The sequence below is a fragment of the Nomascus leucogenys genome, chromosome 12 (genome assembly GCF_006542625.1).
Source record: "Nomascus leucogenys isolate Asia chromosome 12, Asia_NLE_v1, whole genome shotgun sequence".
Classification (NCBI taxonomy): domain Eukaryota; kingdom Metazoa; phylum Chordata; class Mammalia; order Primates; family Hylobatidae; genus Nomascus; species Nomascus leucogenys.
Window position 1 is genome coordinate 53,522,586 of NC_044392.1, and position 19,887 is coordinate 53,542,472.

General features: G+C 43.9%; 1 protein-coding gene and 1 non-coding gene across 2 annotated transcripts in view; one reads left to right on the plus strand and one right to left on the minus strand.

Moving 5' to 3' along the window:
• The window catches only part of PDE4DIP (phosphodiesterase 4D interacting protein), a 41,392-nt gene extending 28,693 nt beyond the window's left edge, over positions 1 to 12,699 (minus strand). Inside the window, 6 exon segments of the mRNA XM_030823648.1 lie at positions 2,472 to 2,553; positions 2,720 to 2,749; positions 2,752 to 2,890; positions 3,582 to 3,769; positions 6,454 to 6,499; positions 12,623 to 12,699. Coding sequence (XP_030679508.1) covers positions 2,472 to 2,553; positions 2,720 to 2,749; positions 2,752 to 2,890; positions 3,582 to 3,769; positions 6,454 to 6,499; positions 12,623 to 12,699 — 562 coding nt within the window.
• A 664-nt stretch (positions 12,700 to 13,363) lies between these two features.
• TRNAH-GUG lies at positions 13,364 to 13,435 on the plus strand. Its single transcript has one exon. It is a non-coding gene; the product is annotated as a tRNA-His (tRNA).
• The last annotated feature ends 6,452 nt before the right edge of the window (positions 13,436 to 19,887 follow it).

Genomic DNA, 19,887 nt, shown 5'->3' on the forward strand with positions numbered 1-19,887 from the left:
AAGCAAAATGCACATCTGTTTTTTGTAACAAGTCGTCTCTGTTCGTGTGTGTACATATTAGAAGGGGAAGATGTTAAGATATGTGGCCTGTGGGTTACACAGGGTGCCTGCAGCAGTAAGGTATTTTAGAAATAATATCTCAAATAACTCATCTACAATTTTTAATCAATCGTTAATTTTTTTTCTTTTTAAAGAGAAAGCAGGCTTTTCTAGACTTTGAAGAATAAAGTCTTTCTTTGGGAGGTCTCACAGTATAGAAAGGAGCTTTGAGGCCACCCACACAAAATTCACCCAGGGGGAAATCTCAAAGGAAGGACACTCACAGCAGTTCTGGATCACCTGTGTATGTCAACAGAAGGGATACCATCTCCTTGAAGAGGAAACTCTGTCACTCCTCATGCCTGTCTAGTTCCTACACCCATTTCTCTTTGCTTCACAGGTTTTACACTGGATTTTTGCATACTGCTATATAATTCTCCGTCTCTCTCTGTTTATCTCTCCCCTCCCTCCCCTACCCTTCTTCTTCATCTCCATTCTTTTGAATTCCCTCATCCCTCCATCTCAATCCCGTATCTACGCACCTCATTCCCTCTCAGGCAAAGCAGTGCTCTGAGTATCACATCACAGGAAAGGAACAAAAGCGAAACACACAAACCAGCCTCAATTTACACTTGGTTACTCAAAAGAACAAGAGGCAATGGTACTTGTCCTAGCATTTTGGAAGAGGAAAACAGGAACCCATCAAACCAACCAATCAACCAAACAAAGAAAAAATTCCACAATGAAAGAATGTATTTTGTCTTTTTGCATTTTGGTGTATAAGCCATCAATATTCAGCAAAATGATTTCTTTTTTTAAAAAAATGTGGGGGAAAGTAGAAATTTACCAAGGTTGTTGGCCCAGGGCATTAAATTTACAGATTTTTTTAATGGGAAAAACACACAGAAAAAGCTACCTCAGGTGTTTTTTACCTCGTCACCTTGCTCTTCTGTTTCCCTTAGAGATTTTGTAAAACTGATAGCTGGAGCATTTTTAAATTTTTTTAAATAAAAATTAGTTGGAAAAAAATAAGGTATCAACTGCCAGCCTGGAGAAGATGATAGTCCAAGTGTGCAACAGCTGTTCTGGAATTGTCTTCTGCTAGCCAAGAACCCATAGGGCCTTCTTTTGGACAAACCTTGAAAATGTTTATTTTTAAAAAAAAAAAAGATGACAAAGAAAAACAGAGAGAGATAATACTGGAAATGTCCTGAATTTTAATAGGGTACATGCCATTAGGACTTTTTGCGCTAAAGGATGAACATGTACTGTTTTACGTGAATAAGCCATTATACCACCAGACTGCAATGCCAGTTTCCTCTACTGCAAAGAGTGTTCTGTGACAAAAAAGAAAAAGAAAAGAAATATATCCAGCTAACAAGAAAAAAAAATGCGAATCTCACTAAAGAAAAAAAAGCTAGACAATTGTTCTACATTAGAGACTAAGAGACATGACAACTAAGCACAATGCATAACCCCTGGGTTGGGGGAAACCAAAGTAGCTACACAGAACATTATGGGGACAACAGGAACTCTGAATGTGGACTGTATATTAGATACTAAGCCTATATCAAGGTTAAATTTTCTGAGTGTGATAATTATATTGTAGCTATGTAGGAGAATGCCCTTGTTCTTAGGCAATATTCATTGAAGTTTTCAGGAATAAAGTGTCATGATTTCTCTAAGAAATTCCCCAATGGTTCAGAAAATACATTACAACTACATATGTGTGTGTAATAGAAAGAAAAAAGGCAAATGTGACAGATTGTTAATAACTGGTAAGTCTGAATAAAAATGTCTGTGAGTATTCACTATACTATTTTTGCCACTTTCCTGTAGGTTTGAAATTTCCAAAATAAAAAACTTTAGGGAAAAGTACACTTTTTTAAAAAGGCAAATAAAGAATAAATAAAACAAATCCAACATTCTTTTACTCTTTGATTAGTGTAAAGCTTTCCTACTAGAGAATGACTACTTGTAAGACTTTTCTAAACCATCCCCTGAATGGGGCTAGGCTTGGCAAATAACTCAATGTACACTGCCTACCCTTCCTAACAGTTTCATGTAGGTGATATCAAGTTACAGTGAGTGGCCTCAGACTTGAAAGATACCCGGAAAAAGGTGTCAGCTCATGGCCCTGCTGTGCAGGATTGGAACCACTACCTCCTGCATTTCTGAATCCCTGCAAAGCTATCTGAAAAGGAGAATAATGATAGAGTTTCTCTGGGCCAAATTGTGAACCGAGAGCAATGACCTCAACTCAACATAAGGTAAGGACAATTCTTCAGCCTTTCAGAGGAATTCCTAACTTATTTGTTCCATTAAGGTAGGAAGAGAAAAGATTCTTGGCCAAACCTATAGATACGGAGATTACTAGAAGGAAAAACAAGAGAAAAACAAAGTCCCTTAATGAAATGAAATTTGATACTTACCTAATGTGGATCTGGGTATGCTGACATCCTCTTTGGCAGTCAATGAAGTGCTATCATCTCTGGAAGGTATCTGCATTGAACCCTAAAAATTTGGAAAAGTCGGGGGAGTTAGGAAGATGCAGGAACTATGACCACAATGACAGTACTGAGAATATTGTCAGAATTTAGTATTAAAATTATCAAACTTACACCTCAAATGTAAAAAGGAAATGGAATCAGCATGAATTATCTAAGTCTATAGTTCTTACTTGATCAGTCTGTTCTCCAAGGTGGGGGGAGCAATGGACGTAACTTCAGCTTGCTGGTTAGAGATGGGTGCTTGGGACATCAGGGAGTCTCTCCCTCCTAAATATTGGTGCAGGGCCTGTAATTCTGAATTTCTTTCCATTAAGGCTTGCACCATCTTCTCTCTTCTTGAAAAAAAAAAAGAATTTACTTCTTAAATTTGTGAAATTAATAGACCCCATACTATTATGAGATTGTTTATTCTCATCATGACCTCTGAAAAATGCAATCTTTTTTCCCTCTTAAGATAACTCAGATTTTACAAAAACTAAGAAAAAACATGTTGAGTGTAAGTTTTCCCATACCTTTACTGGAAATGCAAAATATCACTCAAGTCTTAATAATTTAGAATCAAAATCAAAACACTCACAACCCCTACTCCTTTCTCTCAAAATGATCAGATTATTAAGGAAAACAAAATGTATGTAGTGAAGTTAATGGATACATGTATTGTTTAGGCACCCTTCCAAATACAAGGTTTTCAAGAAATGTTTCATACTTTGATGATTAATGTAAAACTGTGGTCTAAGGCCAGGTGCAACAGCTCACACCTATAATCCCAGCATTTGGGGAAGCCAAGGCAGGATGATTGCTTGAGCCCAGGAGTTTGAGACCAGCCTGCGCAAAACAGCGAGACCCCCACCTCTAAATAAGTAAATAAATAAATAAAACTGTGGTCTAGGTAATAAATAGAAGGAAAGAAACTAACAGAGTTGACTGTAAAATATATAAATATACACACATCTACAGTCTGCAAATGTTTCCTAGTTGCAGACTATAAATGCACTATGTGATACTTTTCTGATCTGTGCATTAATCCTTACTTGGCTTTCCTGCTCTCTGGTGCTCATAGACTGAAGCAGGCCTTGAATCTCCATTTCATGTTCTTGTTTGTTTCGATCACTTAGAAGGTCCTGCAGCATCCTTTCCTTTCGCTGTAGATGCTGGCACAGCTCCTCTGCTATCTCACTGTGCCCTGGTCCAAGTTTGCAGAGCAATGTTGCACTAAGATCCTAATGCAGAAGGGACACTGTAAGTTTCTGGAGGAAAGAACTGCCTCTACTAAATATCAAAGGGCTTGTAAGAATCTATCATAGAAGAAGGAGTGTGAGATTCTTGAGAATAAGTATCATATTTTACTCATTTTTGTTTTACCAGATCTAGCATAAGCCTGGAACACAGAAGTCTCTAAATACATGTCCCAGGAATGAATACAAACCATACAGAAAACTATCTCTAGTGGCCACTTGCATACATATTGTCTTCTGAAATAAGTCTTTTTCCTATTTGTTCAGGGCATGTAACAATTAATGTTAGATGAGGATAAATGGACACTCAGTTCATTTATTTGTTTTCTCCCCAGTGTAACTTTATAGGGGGAAGCATAAAACGATCAGCTGAAAGGCATACTAAACACTATATTTGCTATCATAGCGATGGTTTCTATTTCTGTACTAACCAATGGCACACAGTGGAGGAAACAGAGGAGCTATACTGCCTAGGTTGATACTGGATCTGCTACTTATTAGCTATGTTAGCTTGGACAAGTTACTTACTTTCAGAAGTCTGTTTCCTCCTCTATAAAACAGGGATAATAGAATGTGCCTCATGGACTTATGAGGATTCGATTAGTTAATATCCATTAAGATTTTAAAACAGTACCTGACCCAGCATGAACACTATAACTAATAAAGATTAGCTATCATTTTAAAGATGCAATTTTTAGGTCTCATTAATTTCACACAACTTCTTTGAGAAAATTAATTGCCAACTTAAGCTTCTAGATGTGGGGAAAAAAAATCCCAGTGAAAGTCAATGACTTGCCCAGGCACAGAATCACTTGTACCTGGAAAATCGCTTGTACCTGGGAGGCAGAGGTTGCAGTGAGCTGAGATCACACCAGTGCACTCCAGCCTGGGCAACGAGAGCGAAACTCCATCCCAAAAAATAAAATGAAATAAAAGAATATCAAGCAGCCAAAGAAGCAAGGAAACATGACACGTAATGAAGAATCTAATAATCTAGTTGAAATTGACACACATGTTGGAAATAGCAGAAAAGAACATTAGAGCAGTTATAATTGTATTTTAATTAAATGGAGAGGTTGAAGATTTTTTAAATATCAAATTCTGTAGATAAAAACTATGATTTACAGTCCGAAATGGAAGAAGGCACTGGATTAAACATTGCAGAAGAGAAGATTATTGAGCTAGAAGGAATAGAAGTTGAAACTAACATAAATGAAACACACAGTAACAAATTACTTGAAAACATGAAAGGACCATCAGCATAAAAACTTTAAACACCCTAGTATAGGGCTAAATGGAATCCCTGAAGGGCGTGTAGTGGAGAAGAGAGACAAAGATATTTAAAACATACTGGATGAAAGATTAAGGAGCTTCATGGCAACGATAAACTTCAAATATTACAGAAATATGATTATCCTAAGAACAAGAAACATGAAGAACCTTAACTAAGGAACATCTTAATCAAATCCATCAAAACCATTGATAAAGAGGAAGTTCTAAAAGTAATAAAAGGGGAAAGAACATGTTAAATATAGAGGACTAAATATAAGGATGGCATAAGATTTCTCACAGGATACTTGACAAACAAGAAGTTTGCAACAGTTTTAAAGTAATTAAAAAAAGAAAAACTATTGCCTTCAATTCTACACCTGGCCAAATTATCTTTCAAAAATAAACATGAGAAAAATATTTTTGAAAAGAAAACAAAATTATCTCAATTTGCAGATGATGTGATCCAATATATAGAAAATCCCAAATAATACAAATGCAAACATACATACATGCACCCAGACACCAGACACACACAAACACACACACATACACACACACACTACTAGAGTTAGTAAGCTAATTCAGCAAACTTTCAGCAAACAATCACTTGTGTTAGCAATGAACAATCTGGGAAGAAAATTGACACAATGATTTCATTTATAATAGCACCCGTAAGAATAATATGCCTGGGAATAAATTTGTTCGAGAAGATGCAGTACTTGTACACAGACAACTACAGAACATTGCTTATGGAGATTAAGAAAGACCTAAATAAATGGAAAGACATATTTTGTCCATGGATTGGAAGTTGTAACATGGTTAAGATAAAAATACAACTCAAAGCAATCCACAGATTCAATACAATCCTATCAAAAAGTGGCCTTTTTTACAAGAATGGCTAAGGAGAACTTCATATTCCTAAAAAATAGCAAGTGTCCCCCCAAAACAAAAGCAATCTTGAAATGCAAGGAGGAACATTCTCTTTTCCAAAGGTCTTTAACTGCTCTCAGCAATACTTGGTAGTCTTCAATATACAGGCTATCGCATTTTTTTTTGTTTTGTTTCTAGACAGGATCTCACTCTTTCACCCAGGCTAGAGTACAGCGGCATGATCACAACTCACTGCAGCATGGAATTCTCAGGCCTATGACATCCTAGGGCCTCATCCACTGAGTTCCTGGGACTACAGACTCACACCACCACACCCAGATAATTTTTCTGATTTTCAGTAGAGATAAGTCTCACTATGTTGCCTAGGCTAGTTTCAAGCATCTGAGCTCAAACGACTCTCTTGCCACAGCCTTCCAAAGTGTTGGGATTTGAAGCTGAGCCTGTCTGGCTTTCACATGTTTTCTATGTAGTTGATATTTCTTGATGCTATTGTGAGCCTGGCTGGCTTTTACATCTTTGCTATGTAGTGAAACCCTGTCTCTACCAAAAAGACTAAAAGAAAGAGAGATGAGAAAGAAAGAGAGATGAGAAAGAAAGAAAGAAAGAAGGAAAGAAAGAAAGAGAAAGAAGAAAGAGAAAGAAAAAGAAAGAGAAAGAAAGAAAGAAAGAAAGAAAGAAAGAAAACAAAGAAAATTAAAGAAGAGAAAATCTCTGAACTAAACTTATTCCTCAAACTCCGACCTTACAAATCTCATGTGCCCATCTCTTCTGCCTAGAGGAAGCGGGGGGTATGAGGCAGAAGAGAGGTGCATGTGGGATTGTTGGGCCTAGATGGATTGAATGGTTTCAATTTCTGCTTTTGTGTCTCATGAAAGCAGTTCATTTTGGTTGTCATCTTCTCCAGGGTCTGAAGACAAGGCATTGATTGGCATCAATGTTCAAGATTTAGCAAGAGTAGGTGCCTTTTTTCAGACCCAGGAGTCAAAGCCCTGTAAGCTAAAACCACGGGATTAGTTAATAGGACATTGGTACTGCAGGAAGTCCTATTTCTCTCTAACACGTCACAAATGAAAACACTGTGATTTGGTATCCAGTAGTTACTGCCTGAAGCACTTCAAACCCTTGTATTAAAGCGATTAGGATACTCCTTGCATATACCTAATTGCTAGCATTCTAATCACAGAACCATGACCAAAAGCATCAAAAATGTGACAGGGCCTATGCCAAACTTATCAAAGTAAGACAATTAACATTTCTCTCCATCATTTAACAAAACGGTAAATGCAAAGAACAGTTTTGGAAATTTAGTATGGGGATAAATAATCTCCTTTTCTTTAAACACCACACAACAAAACAAGGACAAAGTGAGAATAAACACACAGTAATTTTTTCAGCTATGTTATTTATTTATTTATTTATTTATTTATTTATTTATTTTGAGACAAAGTCTCCCTCTGTTGTCCAGGTTGGAGTGCAGTAGCAGGATCTTGGCTCACTGCAAGCTCTACCCCCACCTACCAGGTTCAAGTGATTCTCATGCTTCAGCCTCCCAAGTAGCTGGGATTACAGGCATGCACCACCACCCCCAACTAATTTTTGTATTTTTAGTGGAGACGGCGTTTGGCGGTGTTGGCCAGGCTGGTCTCAAACTCCTGGCCTTAGGTGATCTACCCACCTTGGCCTCCCAAAATGCTGGGATTACAGGCATGAGCCACCACACTGGGCCCTCTTTTCAGCTATTTTAAAAGAGCATAATCACATATTTCCAAGATTGGTTTTTTTTTTGTTTTTTTTTTTTGAGACAGAGTCTCTCCCTCTCACCCAGGCTGTAGTGCAGTGGCGCAATCTCGGCTCACTGCAAGCTCCGCCTCCCGGGTTCACGCCATTCTCCTGCCTCAGCCTCTCCGAGTAGCTGGGACTACAGGCGCCCGCCACCACGCCCGGCTAAATTTTTGATTTTTAGTAGAGACGGGGTTTCACCGTGGTCTCGATCTCCTGACCTCGTGATCCGCCCACCTCGGCCTCCCAAAGTGCTGGGATTACAAGCGTGAGCCACCGCGCCCAGCCGATTGGTTTCTACTGATTACGGATTAGGTCACTTTCACCACTAAAATCTTCAAACCAGTGCAATATTTGTACATATATTGTTTTCAAGTACACACATGAAGGCCCAACAGTCATACAAGGCTTGGGTTCAAAAATCACTAGAAAGTCTCACATCATTTTTTTATTACCACTTAATCCAAGTGAATGTTGCTTAATTTTAATAATGGTAAACACAACTAGGTTGAGAGAAATCCCAATTCATATAATTTCCTAAAGGACAAGGCCAATCTGTCCCAAACATGGAAACTTTGTACCCATATCAGAGTTTTTCTTCATTAAAGGAAAGGATCTGCAACCAATTCAAATGATTGGTTGAAACCAACTAAAGTTACTGACTGCATTGAATGTGTACCAAACCTCAGGCCATGGGTGCCTGAGTCCTAGTGTTCCTGTGACATCCCCTTGGGGTGGTGGAACTCTACCTTTCAATGATGGGAAGTCTTGGGAAAGAGTAACTCTCCTCTCCTTGTCTAGTATAGGTAGCTTTTGTGTCTAACTCTACTCAGCAGGTGACCTATACCTGGGACCAAGGGTAGGAAGGGTTCCTTCCTCCAACATCAGTGGCAGATGCCTTTTGTTTCATGTGAGAGAAGCGACCAGGTTTTGTGCCTGTACTCTGGTGGTGGCCAATCATGACCTATATGCCTATACCACTGAGGGAAGCTCAAGAAATTCTCTTTCCCTGACACATGTTTCTTGTCAGCACTCAGGAAATGTGGGAGGAAAAGACTTGGCAAATGAGCAAAAACATGCTATGTATCTGGGACTCGCATAGATTCTAAGCTGTCACAATAGTTCACACTTGGCCTTTAAGAAATGATGAAAACTTCAGTGACTTTCTCCAACCAACATTTATGGCTGCCATCTTTTTCTTCCATTATCTGGAAGCAAACTGGTTCATGTGTTTGTCCTTCTTTGGTGGCGGTTCTCATGCTTTGGACTTCAGTTGATCTAGTGGCCTTCAAACTTCAGCTCTGGTGGGATCAAAACAAATATGATTTTGCAGACCATACAGCTTTCTCTTGTCATTAGAGTGGAACAACTGTCTCTTGCAGCTTTCTACATCTTAAACAACTGTAGAATCTATTTTATAAATTCTTTATCTTCTCTATTTCTAGACTAATTTCTCTTCAGGATAGTACACAAATTCTGTTAGCTGATCACTTTTTTTGAGGCTATGAGATAGAAATAATGAGCACCTTGAAGAACCCTGCAAAGGAGCATATTCATTTGGTGCTCAAGGGAAACCTGGGCCCAGACCTGTACTGAAACTCACAGCTGTCACCTGCAGCTCTAGTTAAATTTTTTTTTTCTTTTTGAGACAGAGTCTCACTCTATCACCCAGGCTGGAGTACAGTGGCGTGATCTAGGCTCACTGCAAGCTCCACCTCCCGGGTTCACGCCAGCTCTAGTTAAATTTTTACAATAAGGCTCCTTCTTCTCAATCAGCATACTAGTCTTAAAACAAGTTTGAGATAGGGACTATCTTAAAATAGGCTTCCCAAGGGGCTAAGATTTGCTGGGACTCCAGTTTGTGGTCAAATGCGAACCAGCAGAGTACAGACAGCATTGTTGACCCAGGAGAAGGCAACAATAGAGAGAGATGCCACATTTTTTGTCAAACTCCGAACAGTTATCTCAATGAATATTCAAATTGGTGACTGAAATACTTGTTTCTCCAAGCAGGTGATAGGCAAAATTGGAGAAGTTGCCTTGCTTGTATAAATAATTGTGTGCTCAGATTGAAGTTGAAGGTACACAGGTGCAGCCTCCAGTGGAAAAGATTCTAAGAACAGGATGTGGGTAGAGGATGCAATTATGGAACTTGATATCTTCACCACCTTTCTCTTCTTTCTTCCTATTTTGACTAGTCTTGTAATCCTAGCCCCATGCATCAATATACATACAACTAAGAGAGGCAATATCAATGCGAAAGACACAATATCTATACATCGAAATTAGATGGTGCCTATTGCTAAAGGTACTTTAATTTCACATCATGTAGCCCAATTAGGTGAATGCCGCCCATCTACCAAGGGTATTAGTCAGCTCAGGCTGCCACAGAAAGATAACAAAGGTTGGGTGGCTTAACAATAGACATTTTCTCAAAGTTTTGGAGGCCAGAAGTTCTCCTTGAGTCCTTTGTGAGGTTGGATGTGGTAGCAGGGTTGGTTTCTGGGGAGGCCTCTCTTCCTGGCTTGCAGAAAGCCACTTTCTTGCTGTGTCCTCCCATAGTCTTTCCTCTGTGCCTGCGTGGAGAAAGAGAGAGATTCTTTGATGCCCTTCCTCTTCCTATATGGACACCATTCCTACCAGATTAGGGCCCCACTTGTATGATCTCATTAACATTAATTACCACATTAAAAACCCTATCTCACAATACAGTCAACTTGGGGATTAAGCTTTCAACATACGAATTCACAGGGAAACACTTCAGTCTATAACATCAAGCAATACAGATGATCCTAAGATCCTCTACCTATTAAATCCTGTGACATTTGCCTGGTGTTGTGGCCAGAAATAAGTTGTTACCAAGGCTGCTATTATTGTTAATTCTATGATTAGGAAAGCACACCTGAGCTGGTTTGCTTGCCATATAGGAAAGAGTGCAGATCAAACAGGTATGAAATAAAAATAGGGGAAAATGGTAGCAAACAAAACAGTGCTCTTAAGTGAGTCATGAATCTAGGAAGGACTGAAATCATGCAATTTCAAGGAAATGCTATTGTCTTTATCAGGAGAAATGACTTGCCAAGATTCCTAAACTAGGGAGAAAAGGGTGGTGTGGATTAAGGTCCACGCCTGACAGTTCAAGATAACTTGAGTTCTTGGCTAATCAGCCATATGGTGTGAGAGACAGATCAGCAGTCAAAGAAAACTCTAAGATTTCTGGATTGAGCTTATGTAAGGATGGAGTTTCCATCACTGAGGTGAGAAAACTGCAGGTGCGGTAGGTTGCAGGAGGAAGAAGAGAGATCAGTACCAAGCCTCAAAGCCTTGCTTGAAAGAGGTTTCCATTCCCCCATCTCCATTTCTGCATCCCCTTTAGTCTTTTGTGAGGTTAGATGCAGAGGTGTTGGTGCTTGGCCACTTCTCCCCCTGGACATCTCTCCTCTCACCTCCTTTAACAGCCACATCTATGGCCTTGTCCTGATGACATCTCCCAGCACGATGTCGTTTTGCAAAGGTGATCTCAAAATCAGCTCTGAGCTGAAGCCTGGGTGAGGTCACCCACTCCTTGATTTGTGTGGCCTTGCTGGGTCCCAGGAGCACTTCACTGCTTCTCAGGGGAGTAGGTCTTTTGTATGGAACTCTTCATCTGAGGGACGCAGGGAGGAAATGGCCTGTGGGGAGGGAAGGGAGGGCCGTACCAGGGAGCCTAGGTGAGCAGATCTAGACTCTCAATGCAAAGAACATTTACGACCTGAGAGGTTCTACCCAGTTACTATTGTTAATTTAGGATCTCATCAATGAAAATGGTATAGAAATTTGTTTTCTCATTGCTTACATGTGCACCTACATAATACCATGGGTTTTGCCTCTTGGCTTAAAAGCCTACAGTATTTAATATCTCTCTAGCCCTTTTCAGAAAAATGTTTACTGAACTCTGCAGAGAACAATGCCACATGCTTTACAGAAAGAGACACTCAGGAACCTCCTTTGCTAATTCTTTTGTGTTGGATGTTTTTCCTGGCAAACAATAAATTCCCTTTCTTGACTTGTAATGATTAGTCTCTGGTTGGTTGTCACCTGCAATGAAATAATATATAAGGAAACCTCAAAGTAGAAAAATCCTAGAAGAAAACCTAAGAAATACCATTCTTACGTTTTTTTTTTGGAGAGGGAGTCTCGCTCTGTCGCCCAGGCTGGAGTGCAGTGGCACAATCTCGGCTCACTGCAAGCTCCGCCTCCCGAGTTCATGCCATTCTCCTGCCTCAGCCTCCTGAGTAGCTGGGACTACAGGCGTCCGCCACCGCTTCCGGCTAATTTTTTGTATTTTTAGTAGAGACAGGGTTTCACCATGTTAGCCAGGATGGTCTCGATCTCCAGACCTCGAGATCCACACGCCTCGGCCTCCCAAAGTGCTGGGATTACAGGCGTGAGCCACCATGCCCGGCTCCCTCTCTCTCTCTCGAGACCATCCTGGCCAACATGAGGAAACCCCGTCTCTACCAAAAATACAAAAATTAGCTGGGGGTTGTGGCATCTGCCTGTAATTCCAGCTACTCGAGAGGCTGAGGTAGGAGAATCGCTTGAACTAGAGAGTCCGGAGGTCTCAGTGAGCCGAGATTGCGCCACTGCACTCCAGCCTGGCGACAGAACGAGATTCCGTAGAGAGAGAGAGAGAGACAGAGATAGAGATAGAGAGAGAGAGAGATCCCAGAATCCTGGAGGACCTTGATTTAAGTCCTCCTGTCGTATAGGAAAGAGACACGGAAGAGAGGAGGGTAAAGTTTGTCTCACTCTGCCTTTCCATGAGAGCATGTGCTGGATAGACGAAAGTTGCCAGCGGTTTAAGCGTTTTTAAAATGCAAGAAACGCTCCATAGGATGGGTTCGAACTACTCACCTCCAAACTTGGAAGCAAGCACACCACCCGACTGCGACACACGGATGGACAGTCAACTGTCGCTCCCGCCTCACCATGCAGAGCACGCGCCCATCCAACGCTAGGCGGAGCCACCGCCTTTTGTGGAACAATTGTGCAGGTTCCAAAGCCTCAGAAAACCGGAGAGGCGCATCTTGCTGGCTACGGTTGAAAGCCGTGCATTGGGTGATTCCGAAGCTGGAAGGGCAGCGGAATGGCCTTCGCCCCGTCAGAGCCAGCGTCCCGGGAAACGCCCGGGTCCGCGACTTCCCAAAGGAAGCGGAACGCCCCGTGGGCTCTAGTGATGGCTCTTCCCGTTCTTGGCTCCGCTTTCACCCGACTTTCTATGCCGCTTGGGCTCCCCTTGCTCAACTCGGCTTCGGTCGGTGGCGCGGGAGAGAGAAAGAGTGAAAAGCAGAAATACAGAGAGGCAGGAGAGAAGCAGAGGAGGTGCGGACCAGGACAGAGAGACCTCCCTAGAACGGCTGGTGCAGGGAGGCCGAGGCTGGTGCAGAGAGGCCCAGGCTGGAGTGGAGGAGATGAGAATTATTCTCGACCCCTATTAGGATTGGGAGGGAGGGAGGGGAAAGCAGAGCGGGCATGAAAGGGAGAAAAACGTGAACCCCCTGTGGCTGTCTGGGAACAAAGCCACCTAACAATGGAAACCTATTGACATCAAAACTGCTAGAGCAAGATCAAGCATCGCTGCTTGGCCTGTGGCCCGCCGTGATCGTATAGTGGTTAGTACTCTGCGTTGTGGCCGCAGCAATCTCGGTTCGAATCCGAGTCACGGCAAACTTGCTCGTCTGGGTAGTCAGCTGATCCGTTTTGCTCCCCGCAACCAGGCGCGTCAGGGTAAGGCAGAAATGTATTCTGCTACAATCTCTTCCAATAACTTTAGGGTTCCGTTTCAATTTCTAAATCTATGGCATATCAAATTCGTCTCCTGACCAGAGCAAGCTTAGCATCTGCTAATGTCCTGATCCCCAGAAAACTCTATAGTGTAAACACACTGGCAAGAGTTACTTCTCTGCTCTTCGACAGCTACGGGCCCTGTGCCTCCCTCCATTTCTTCCCTACTCCTCTCTCGCTCGGTCTCTTTCTCTGTCCTTCTGTCTCTCCTCTGGTGCAGCTGAGAATCCCAGAGACACCTGAAAGAGAGAAGTGGGCAGGTCCAGTCTAATCTATGTCCAAGAACCTAGGTTCTGTGTTGGTAATCTACGTTGGCCCTTGCCTGACCTTGGTTAAGTATCTTACATTTTATGTGCCTCAACATTTTTCTATGGAAGGTTGGGCCACTTTGAGAACTCTGCCTTACACTGCTATTGTCAGACATGCCTGGATTTAGTGACTGTTCAATCAATAACGTAATCACTAGAATTACAAAAATCATTGTCGTTGTCTTCTGCCTTATTTGTGAACAATCACTCTCCTGATTGTTTTCACTTTACCTTTGCTTCTTCTAGAACTTCACGTAGATGGAATGACAGTGCATCTACTCTGTTCTACATGCTTCTTTCTCTCTGCATAATGTGTCTGGCTCTATCCATTGCTGAGCGTAGCACATGTTCATTCCTCTTTCATTGCTGAGTAGTATTCCATTACAGGGAAATAGCACAGTTTGTTTGCCATTCCCACCCCATCCCTACCCTGATAATGGGTGTTTGGGTATTGGCTATTCTGAATAAACCGGTATTGGCTATTCTGAATAAGCCTGCTTTGAACATTCTTCCCACAAGAGATTTTGAGGGCATCTGTTTTCATGTCCCTTGGGGAAAACCTAGGTGCCGAATTGCAGGTACCAAAGAGTGGGATATGTGCAAGTTCATAAAAACTGCAAAAACTTGTCCCAAAGTAATTGTGCCATTTTACATTTCCACCAATGACGTGTGACAGTTGTGGTTGTTCTTCATCTTCTCCAAGATGTTGTTTCCTCTCCTTATAAATTTAGCCATGCTACTGAGAGTTATAGTGGTGTCTCAATGTGGTTTTAATTTCCATTTTCCTGATAGCTAATCATATTGAGCACTCTTTTATGTGCTTTGTTGACCATGTGTGTACCTTTTATTCTAAAGTATCTGTTCAAGTCTTTTACCCATCTAGCACATTTGGGTTGTTTTTTGTTTTTTTTTTTTTAATTACCAGTTAGGAAGATCTCACCATACATTATAGTTACAGGGTTTGGGGGTCAGATAGGTTTTGTGACTATTTTCTCCTCATCTGAGGCTGGCTTGTTTCTTCATTTTCTTTATGGCATCTTTTGATGAGAAGATATGGCTAACGTTCATAAATCAAATTTATCAAGTCTTTCCTTTTTACATGTGTTTTTCGGTGCCCTCTTTAATAAATTTCATCTACCAACAAGTCAAAAGTATCCTCGAAATGTTTTATACCTTTAGCTTTTAAGTTTTGGTCTATAATGTTCCTCAAGTTACTTTCGAGTGTAGTGTGAGGAAGAAATAACCTTGTTGGTCTCCCTCTTCCCCCATATTAAAGTCCATTAGTTGAAACTATTTTCTTTGCCCCATTGAACTGCTTTTATTGAAAACCTATGGCCAGGCATGGTGGCTTATGCCTGTAATCCCAGCACTGTGAGAGGCTGAGGCCGGTGAGTCACTTGAGCCCAGGAGTTGGAGACCAGTCTGGACAACATGGCGAAACCTCATGTCTACTAAAATGCGCCTGTAGTATGAGCTACCTGGGAGGCTGAGGCAGGAGGATCCCTTCAGCCTGGGAAGCAGAGTGAGACCCTGTCTCAGAAAACAAAACAAAATTAACAAACCAAAAAAACCTATGGACCATATAGCTGTGGGTCAATTTCAGGTCTCCCAAGGCAGTCTGTTGATGTATTTGTGTCTCCCAATGCCACTTGCACACTGCCTTGTCTGTAACAGCTTAGAGTGAGTCTGAAAGTCAGGTTGTGCAAGTCCTCTGGTTTTGTTCTTTTTCACACAGCACAATAACCTTTGAAATAGGTCATAACTCATGTAACCATCACATAGATCAAGGTATGCTGTCACTTCATCCCTCTCATTTCAGTGTGGGACACATGTCTTCGCTTGCCTATGCTGATTGCCCTCTTGGGGCCAAGGATCCTCTCCTCTACCCTCTGAAGAGAATAAATCTCCAGTTGTCTGCAGGGAGAATGAACATGCAAAAAGTCCACAACACAGCACAGAGTCCAGATTTTGGTGGTGGGGTTGATGGGGAGGAAGCTCACATTTCAGGCCTTTCAAAATTATACGAAAAGTTTTCTTTATTTCTAACTGTGAAATGTACAAAACTTTGGGTCATTTATAATTTCTTCTTCTTCTAGAAAGATCACAGGAGACTTAATGTTTGTGTCCCCCCAAAATGCCTTGGTTGAAACTCTAACCTTCCTCCACCCACACCTGGAAAGTGTTGAAATTAGGAGCAGGGGCCTTTGGGAGGTAATTAGATCCAGAGGGTGGAGTCCTCCTGAGTGGGATTAGTGCCCCTATAAAAGGGACACTAGAGAGCTCTCTCCCCCTCTTTCAGCCACCTGCAGATACAATGGGAAGATGGCAGTCTACAACCAGGAAGAGGTTCCTCACCATAACCCTACCATGCTGGCACCTTGATCTTAGACTTCCAAACTCCAGAACTGTGAGAAATGTCTGTTGTGGATAAGCCACCCAGTTTATGGTACATTGCTATAGAAGCTCCAACTAAAACATAGATGGAGTCTCATGGAGAGTGTCTAATTTTTGATGCTGGTCATTGAGTTCTTCGAGTGGGGTGTTGCAAACTAGAAACTGAGGGAGAGTGACCTTTCCTGCATATGAAAGACGAGAGTGGAGAGGAAGGGATACAGAACGGGGAAGAATAAGCTGGTACCAGAAAACTGATTTCAGGGTCTGGCACTTGAATGTCTGATTTTGCAGAAAGAGAAGACACTGGTAGGTGTAGCCAGAGAAGAAGACCTTCAGTAGAAACAGCAGATATTTAAGAGCCATTCGATTACATCTTTCACTTGTTTGTATGTAGACCCTCTTTTCCTATCTTTGTAAGTGTGACACAGGTGAACTGGATGCATTTGTCCAATGTGCTTTTGGAATGCATATGTAAATAAAAATGACTGTGTCATACTTCAAATACTCATCCCGGAACCTCCTAGACTCCCCTTAGGTTCTGCCAACTGGGCATTGAAATAACAGGCCCGTCGTGGGGATTAATTTTCATTGCACATTCTAGGAAGAGGGAGGAGGAGGAAGAATGGGACAGTCTCCACAACAGTTGCTATAGTCTTACCGAATATGTGCTTCTCAACAGATCAGCCCTTAATTCAAATAAGAGCAGTTGGAACAACAAAAGGTGTTCGGTTGTACCCTTTAAATCCACAGAAATCCTGGGTAGGGAAGCTCGAGTACCACCAACTGGAAAGACAGGGATACCTAGTAGCTGATTCGGGGCCCATTGTCGTAGGCTTTGTCCACTTTGGCAAACTGGAGACAGGGACTCGACTCACCTTCTCCAGCCACTGGAGGACTGGGAGGACCTTCAGAGGAGGTGAGGTCGACTTCATCGTAACTTTAGATCCTGAAACCTCACAGGATTTTTCTTCTGTTCCCTTTGATCTCTCTTCCGCTAACCCAACGGGACAGGACTCGCCTTTCTTTCCGATCAGAAAGGGGTCCCTTCCGGACAGGACCGAAATGAGCAGCTTGTTTCCCCTACCTGTCCTTTTGGGCCTGGGCTTCTTGGGAGCTTACGCTGACCGGAGACCTACCTCGGGGCGAGTGGGACCAGCAGGAGCCGGGAAGGGCGCGCGCACTGGGGTGGAGGTTGGGCGCCGGGGGTCGGGAACCACAGCCACACCCTCCTCTTCCCCGCGCACCGCGCACTTGCCCCCTACTGTACCGAACGAAGTGGCCCCTAAGGCTTCTCTGCAGGCCAAACCGAAAGAGGCCTGATGCTCCAGGAGGGGCGAGAGGATCCTCGTTGAGCGAACCCAGACTTCTACCTGGCTGGCCCTGGTCAACAGGCTCGGAAGAGGCAGATTTGGAGGACAGAACAGAAGGAAAGACCTAAAGGTAGAAACTCATGATGTCGAGATGTTGAAAGCCTCAAATCCTAAGGTCTGACTGTGCCGGGAAGGGAGGGGGTCTCGAGCTGGATCCACCCCTGAGTCTTCATCTGGAGAGTCCTCTGCACAAGCTCAGAGAGCAGGACTAGGCGCACCAATTGTAGACAAGGGGCAACTTCCTCCTCACAGGCGTCCCCCATCCCCGCTGGGACACTAGGCCACGACTAGGGGAAGCGGGGAGGGACAATGTTAACCCCCTGACATCTATCTAGTCAGCGGAGGCGAGGGATGCTGCTAAACATCTTACAATCCACCGGAGGGCCCCTCCCCGACCCCGAAGCAGCCATTCCGCGGAGGTGGAGAAACTCACGTGTAGATCAATGCCCACGCACTTGGCCGATGGGAAATCACGAACTGGTGACCAGTTCGATCTTGGCTCTGAGGAAAAAACTCAAAGGTCAGCGGGAACTCGTGGAGCTTTGCCCGGAGCATACGGAAGGGTGGCGTTGCAGTATAGCCTAAGATGGGAAAATGGCAGGTATTGCAGGTTGCAGGGAAACCAGCAGGATCGGAGACCAGTTCAGGGCCCCGGAGCCTTCCTGGAAAGAGTTTCCCACCCAGCCCGTCTCGGTTTCCGCATCCGACTGAGTCCTTTATGATGTCGCGGATGCCAAGGTCTGAGTCTTTTATGATATTCGGGGTGCCCCGATCTCACCCTGGGAGGCTCCTCGCTCCTGCCTGCTCCCGGCTACCCAGTGCGCGGCTCTGGCCCCGGTGACCCGCTACTGTATCTCCACGCACTGCCGCTTCACAAAGGCGCATCTCTAGGTCAGTGGTCAGGTTCTGCCCGGACGCTGCAACTCGCTCCGGTACTCGTGGCCTTGGTGAGCCCAGCGGAGTGCTGGGTGCGTCGCCTGCGTGCTCCTCTTTTGTAGAAAGGAGGGAGGGAACGACCTTGTGAGACGACTCCAGGAGCGACCAGCGACCCCCACAAGTCCCAAGTCTTCCCAGCGCACAGGGAAACTGTCACTTACAGGGAAACTGTCACTTCAGTGGCAAGAAGGTTGAAAAAGCCCCTCCTGTGCCTCCCTAGTGGCCTGGTGGCTAGAATTCAGCGCTTTCACCGCCGCAGCTCGGGTTCGATTACCAGTCAGGGAATTGTTTTGCACTGACTGCCTTCCCGCAGGAATCTTCCTTTACGCCGCTGTAAGCGGGCCTTCTCCAAGGGCCAGAGGCAGAACAGTCTCCATAGCGAGGTGCAAACCCTGGGGAAGGAGGGCAAGTCCTGGTGGGCCACCTCTCATGACACAGCGCTCTTATTTATCTCCGCGTCTGTCATTCGCACAAGCGGCTTTAGAGAGCGACTGAGCGTCTCGCTCAGGTGTACACCGCTGTGCAGAGATGCCAGCCCTCCTGGAGCTGCACCCAAGAAGCCCACCTTCTTTGCCGCCTCTGCCGTCCCGGAGGCGCCGATCGGGCTGAGCTGCGAATAACTAAGAGAGAGGCCAAGGCAAGTCGTAGCGTTTGTGCGTGCCACAAATTGTCAGCTGACACGGGACGGTCAGTGGAGCCTCCTCACCTCCGTTCGCGGGTAACGTGCCTCTCAGGCCTTCAGAAGTAGCGACTGGAGGCGATGCCTGCGAGGTTGGAAGTGGGGTGAGCGGCGGGTGAGGTCCTCCAGGACCGCCCGTTTGTAGACTGAGCGGTAAAGGGAGGCGATGTTTGCTGACCCAACAAAGACAGCAGATGGAGTAGGCACGAATGGAAAACTGGCCGGTGAGCAGAAGGCAGGTGTGAAAATCACTAGGACGTCAAAGCGATGGTACCACAGTCAAATCCCGCAATGTCTGTCTATACTCTACCAAGCAATTGCGCACGCTCCCCCTTTTCCATTCAGTATTCCCAAGAGGGGTTCGGAGGAACCCCGCGTCCATTGTAAGCTCAGGGGGGAGCCGGAGCGAGGGAAGTGAAGTGCACAGACTAGGCAGAAGCGGCGAGCAGAACCGAGGGGGTGAAAGGGCGCGGTGGCTGCGGGGCGGGAGCCGCTGTTGAAAGGAGGCCTGTGTTGTCCTGTGGGTGACTGTTGGTGGAATGTTTCGCGGAAAGCGTTTTGGAAGAATGGCGCGACGGGCGAGCAGAGGGGAAGGTGGTGACCCTGAGCGTTCGGCTAGGGGAGAGGAGGCTGTGCTGTTTCTTCTCT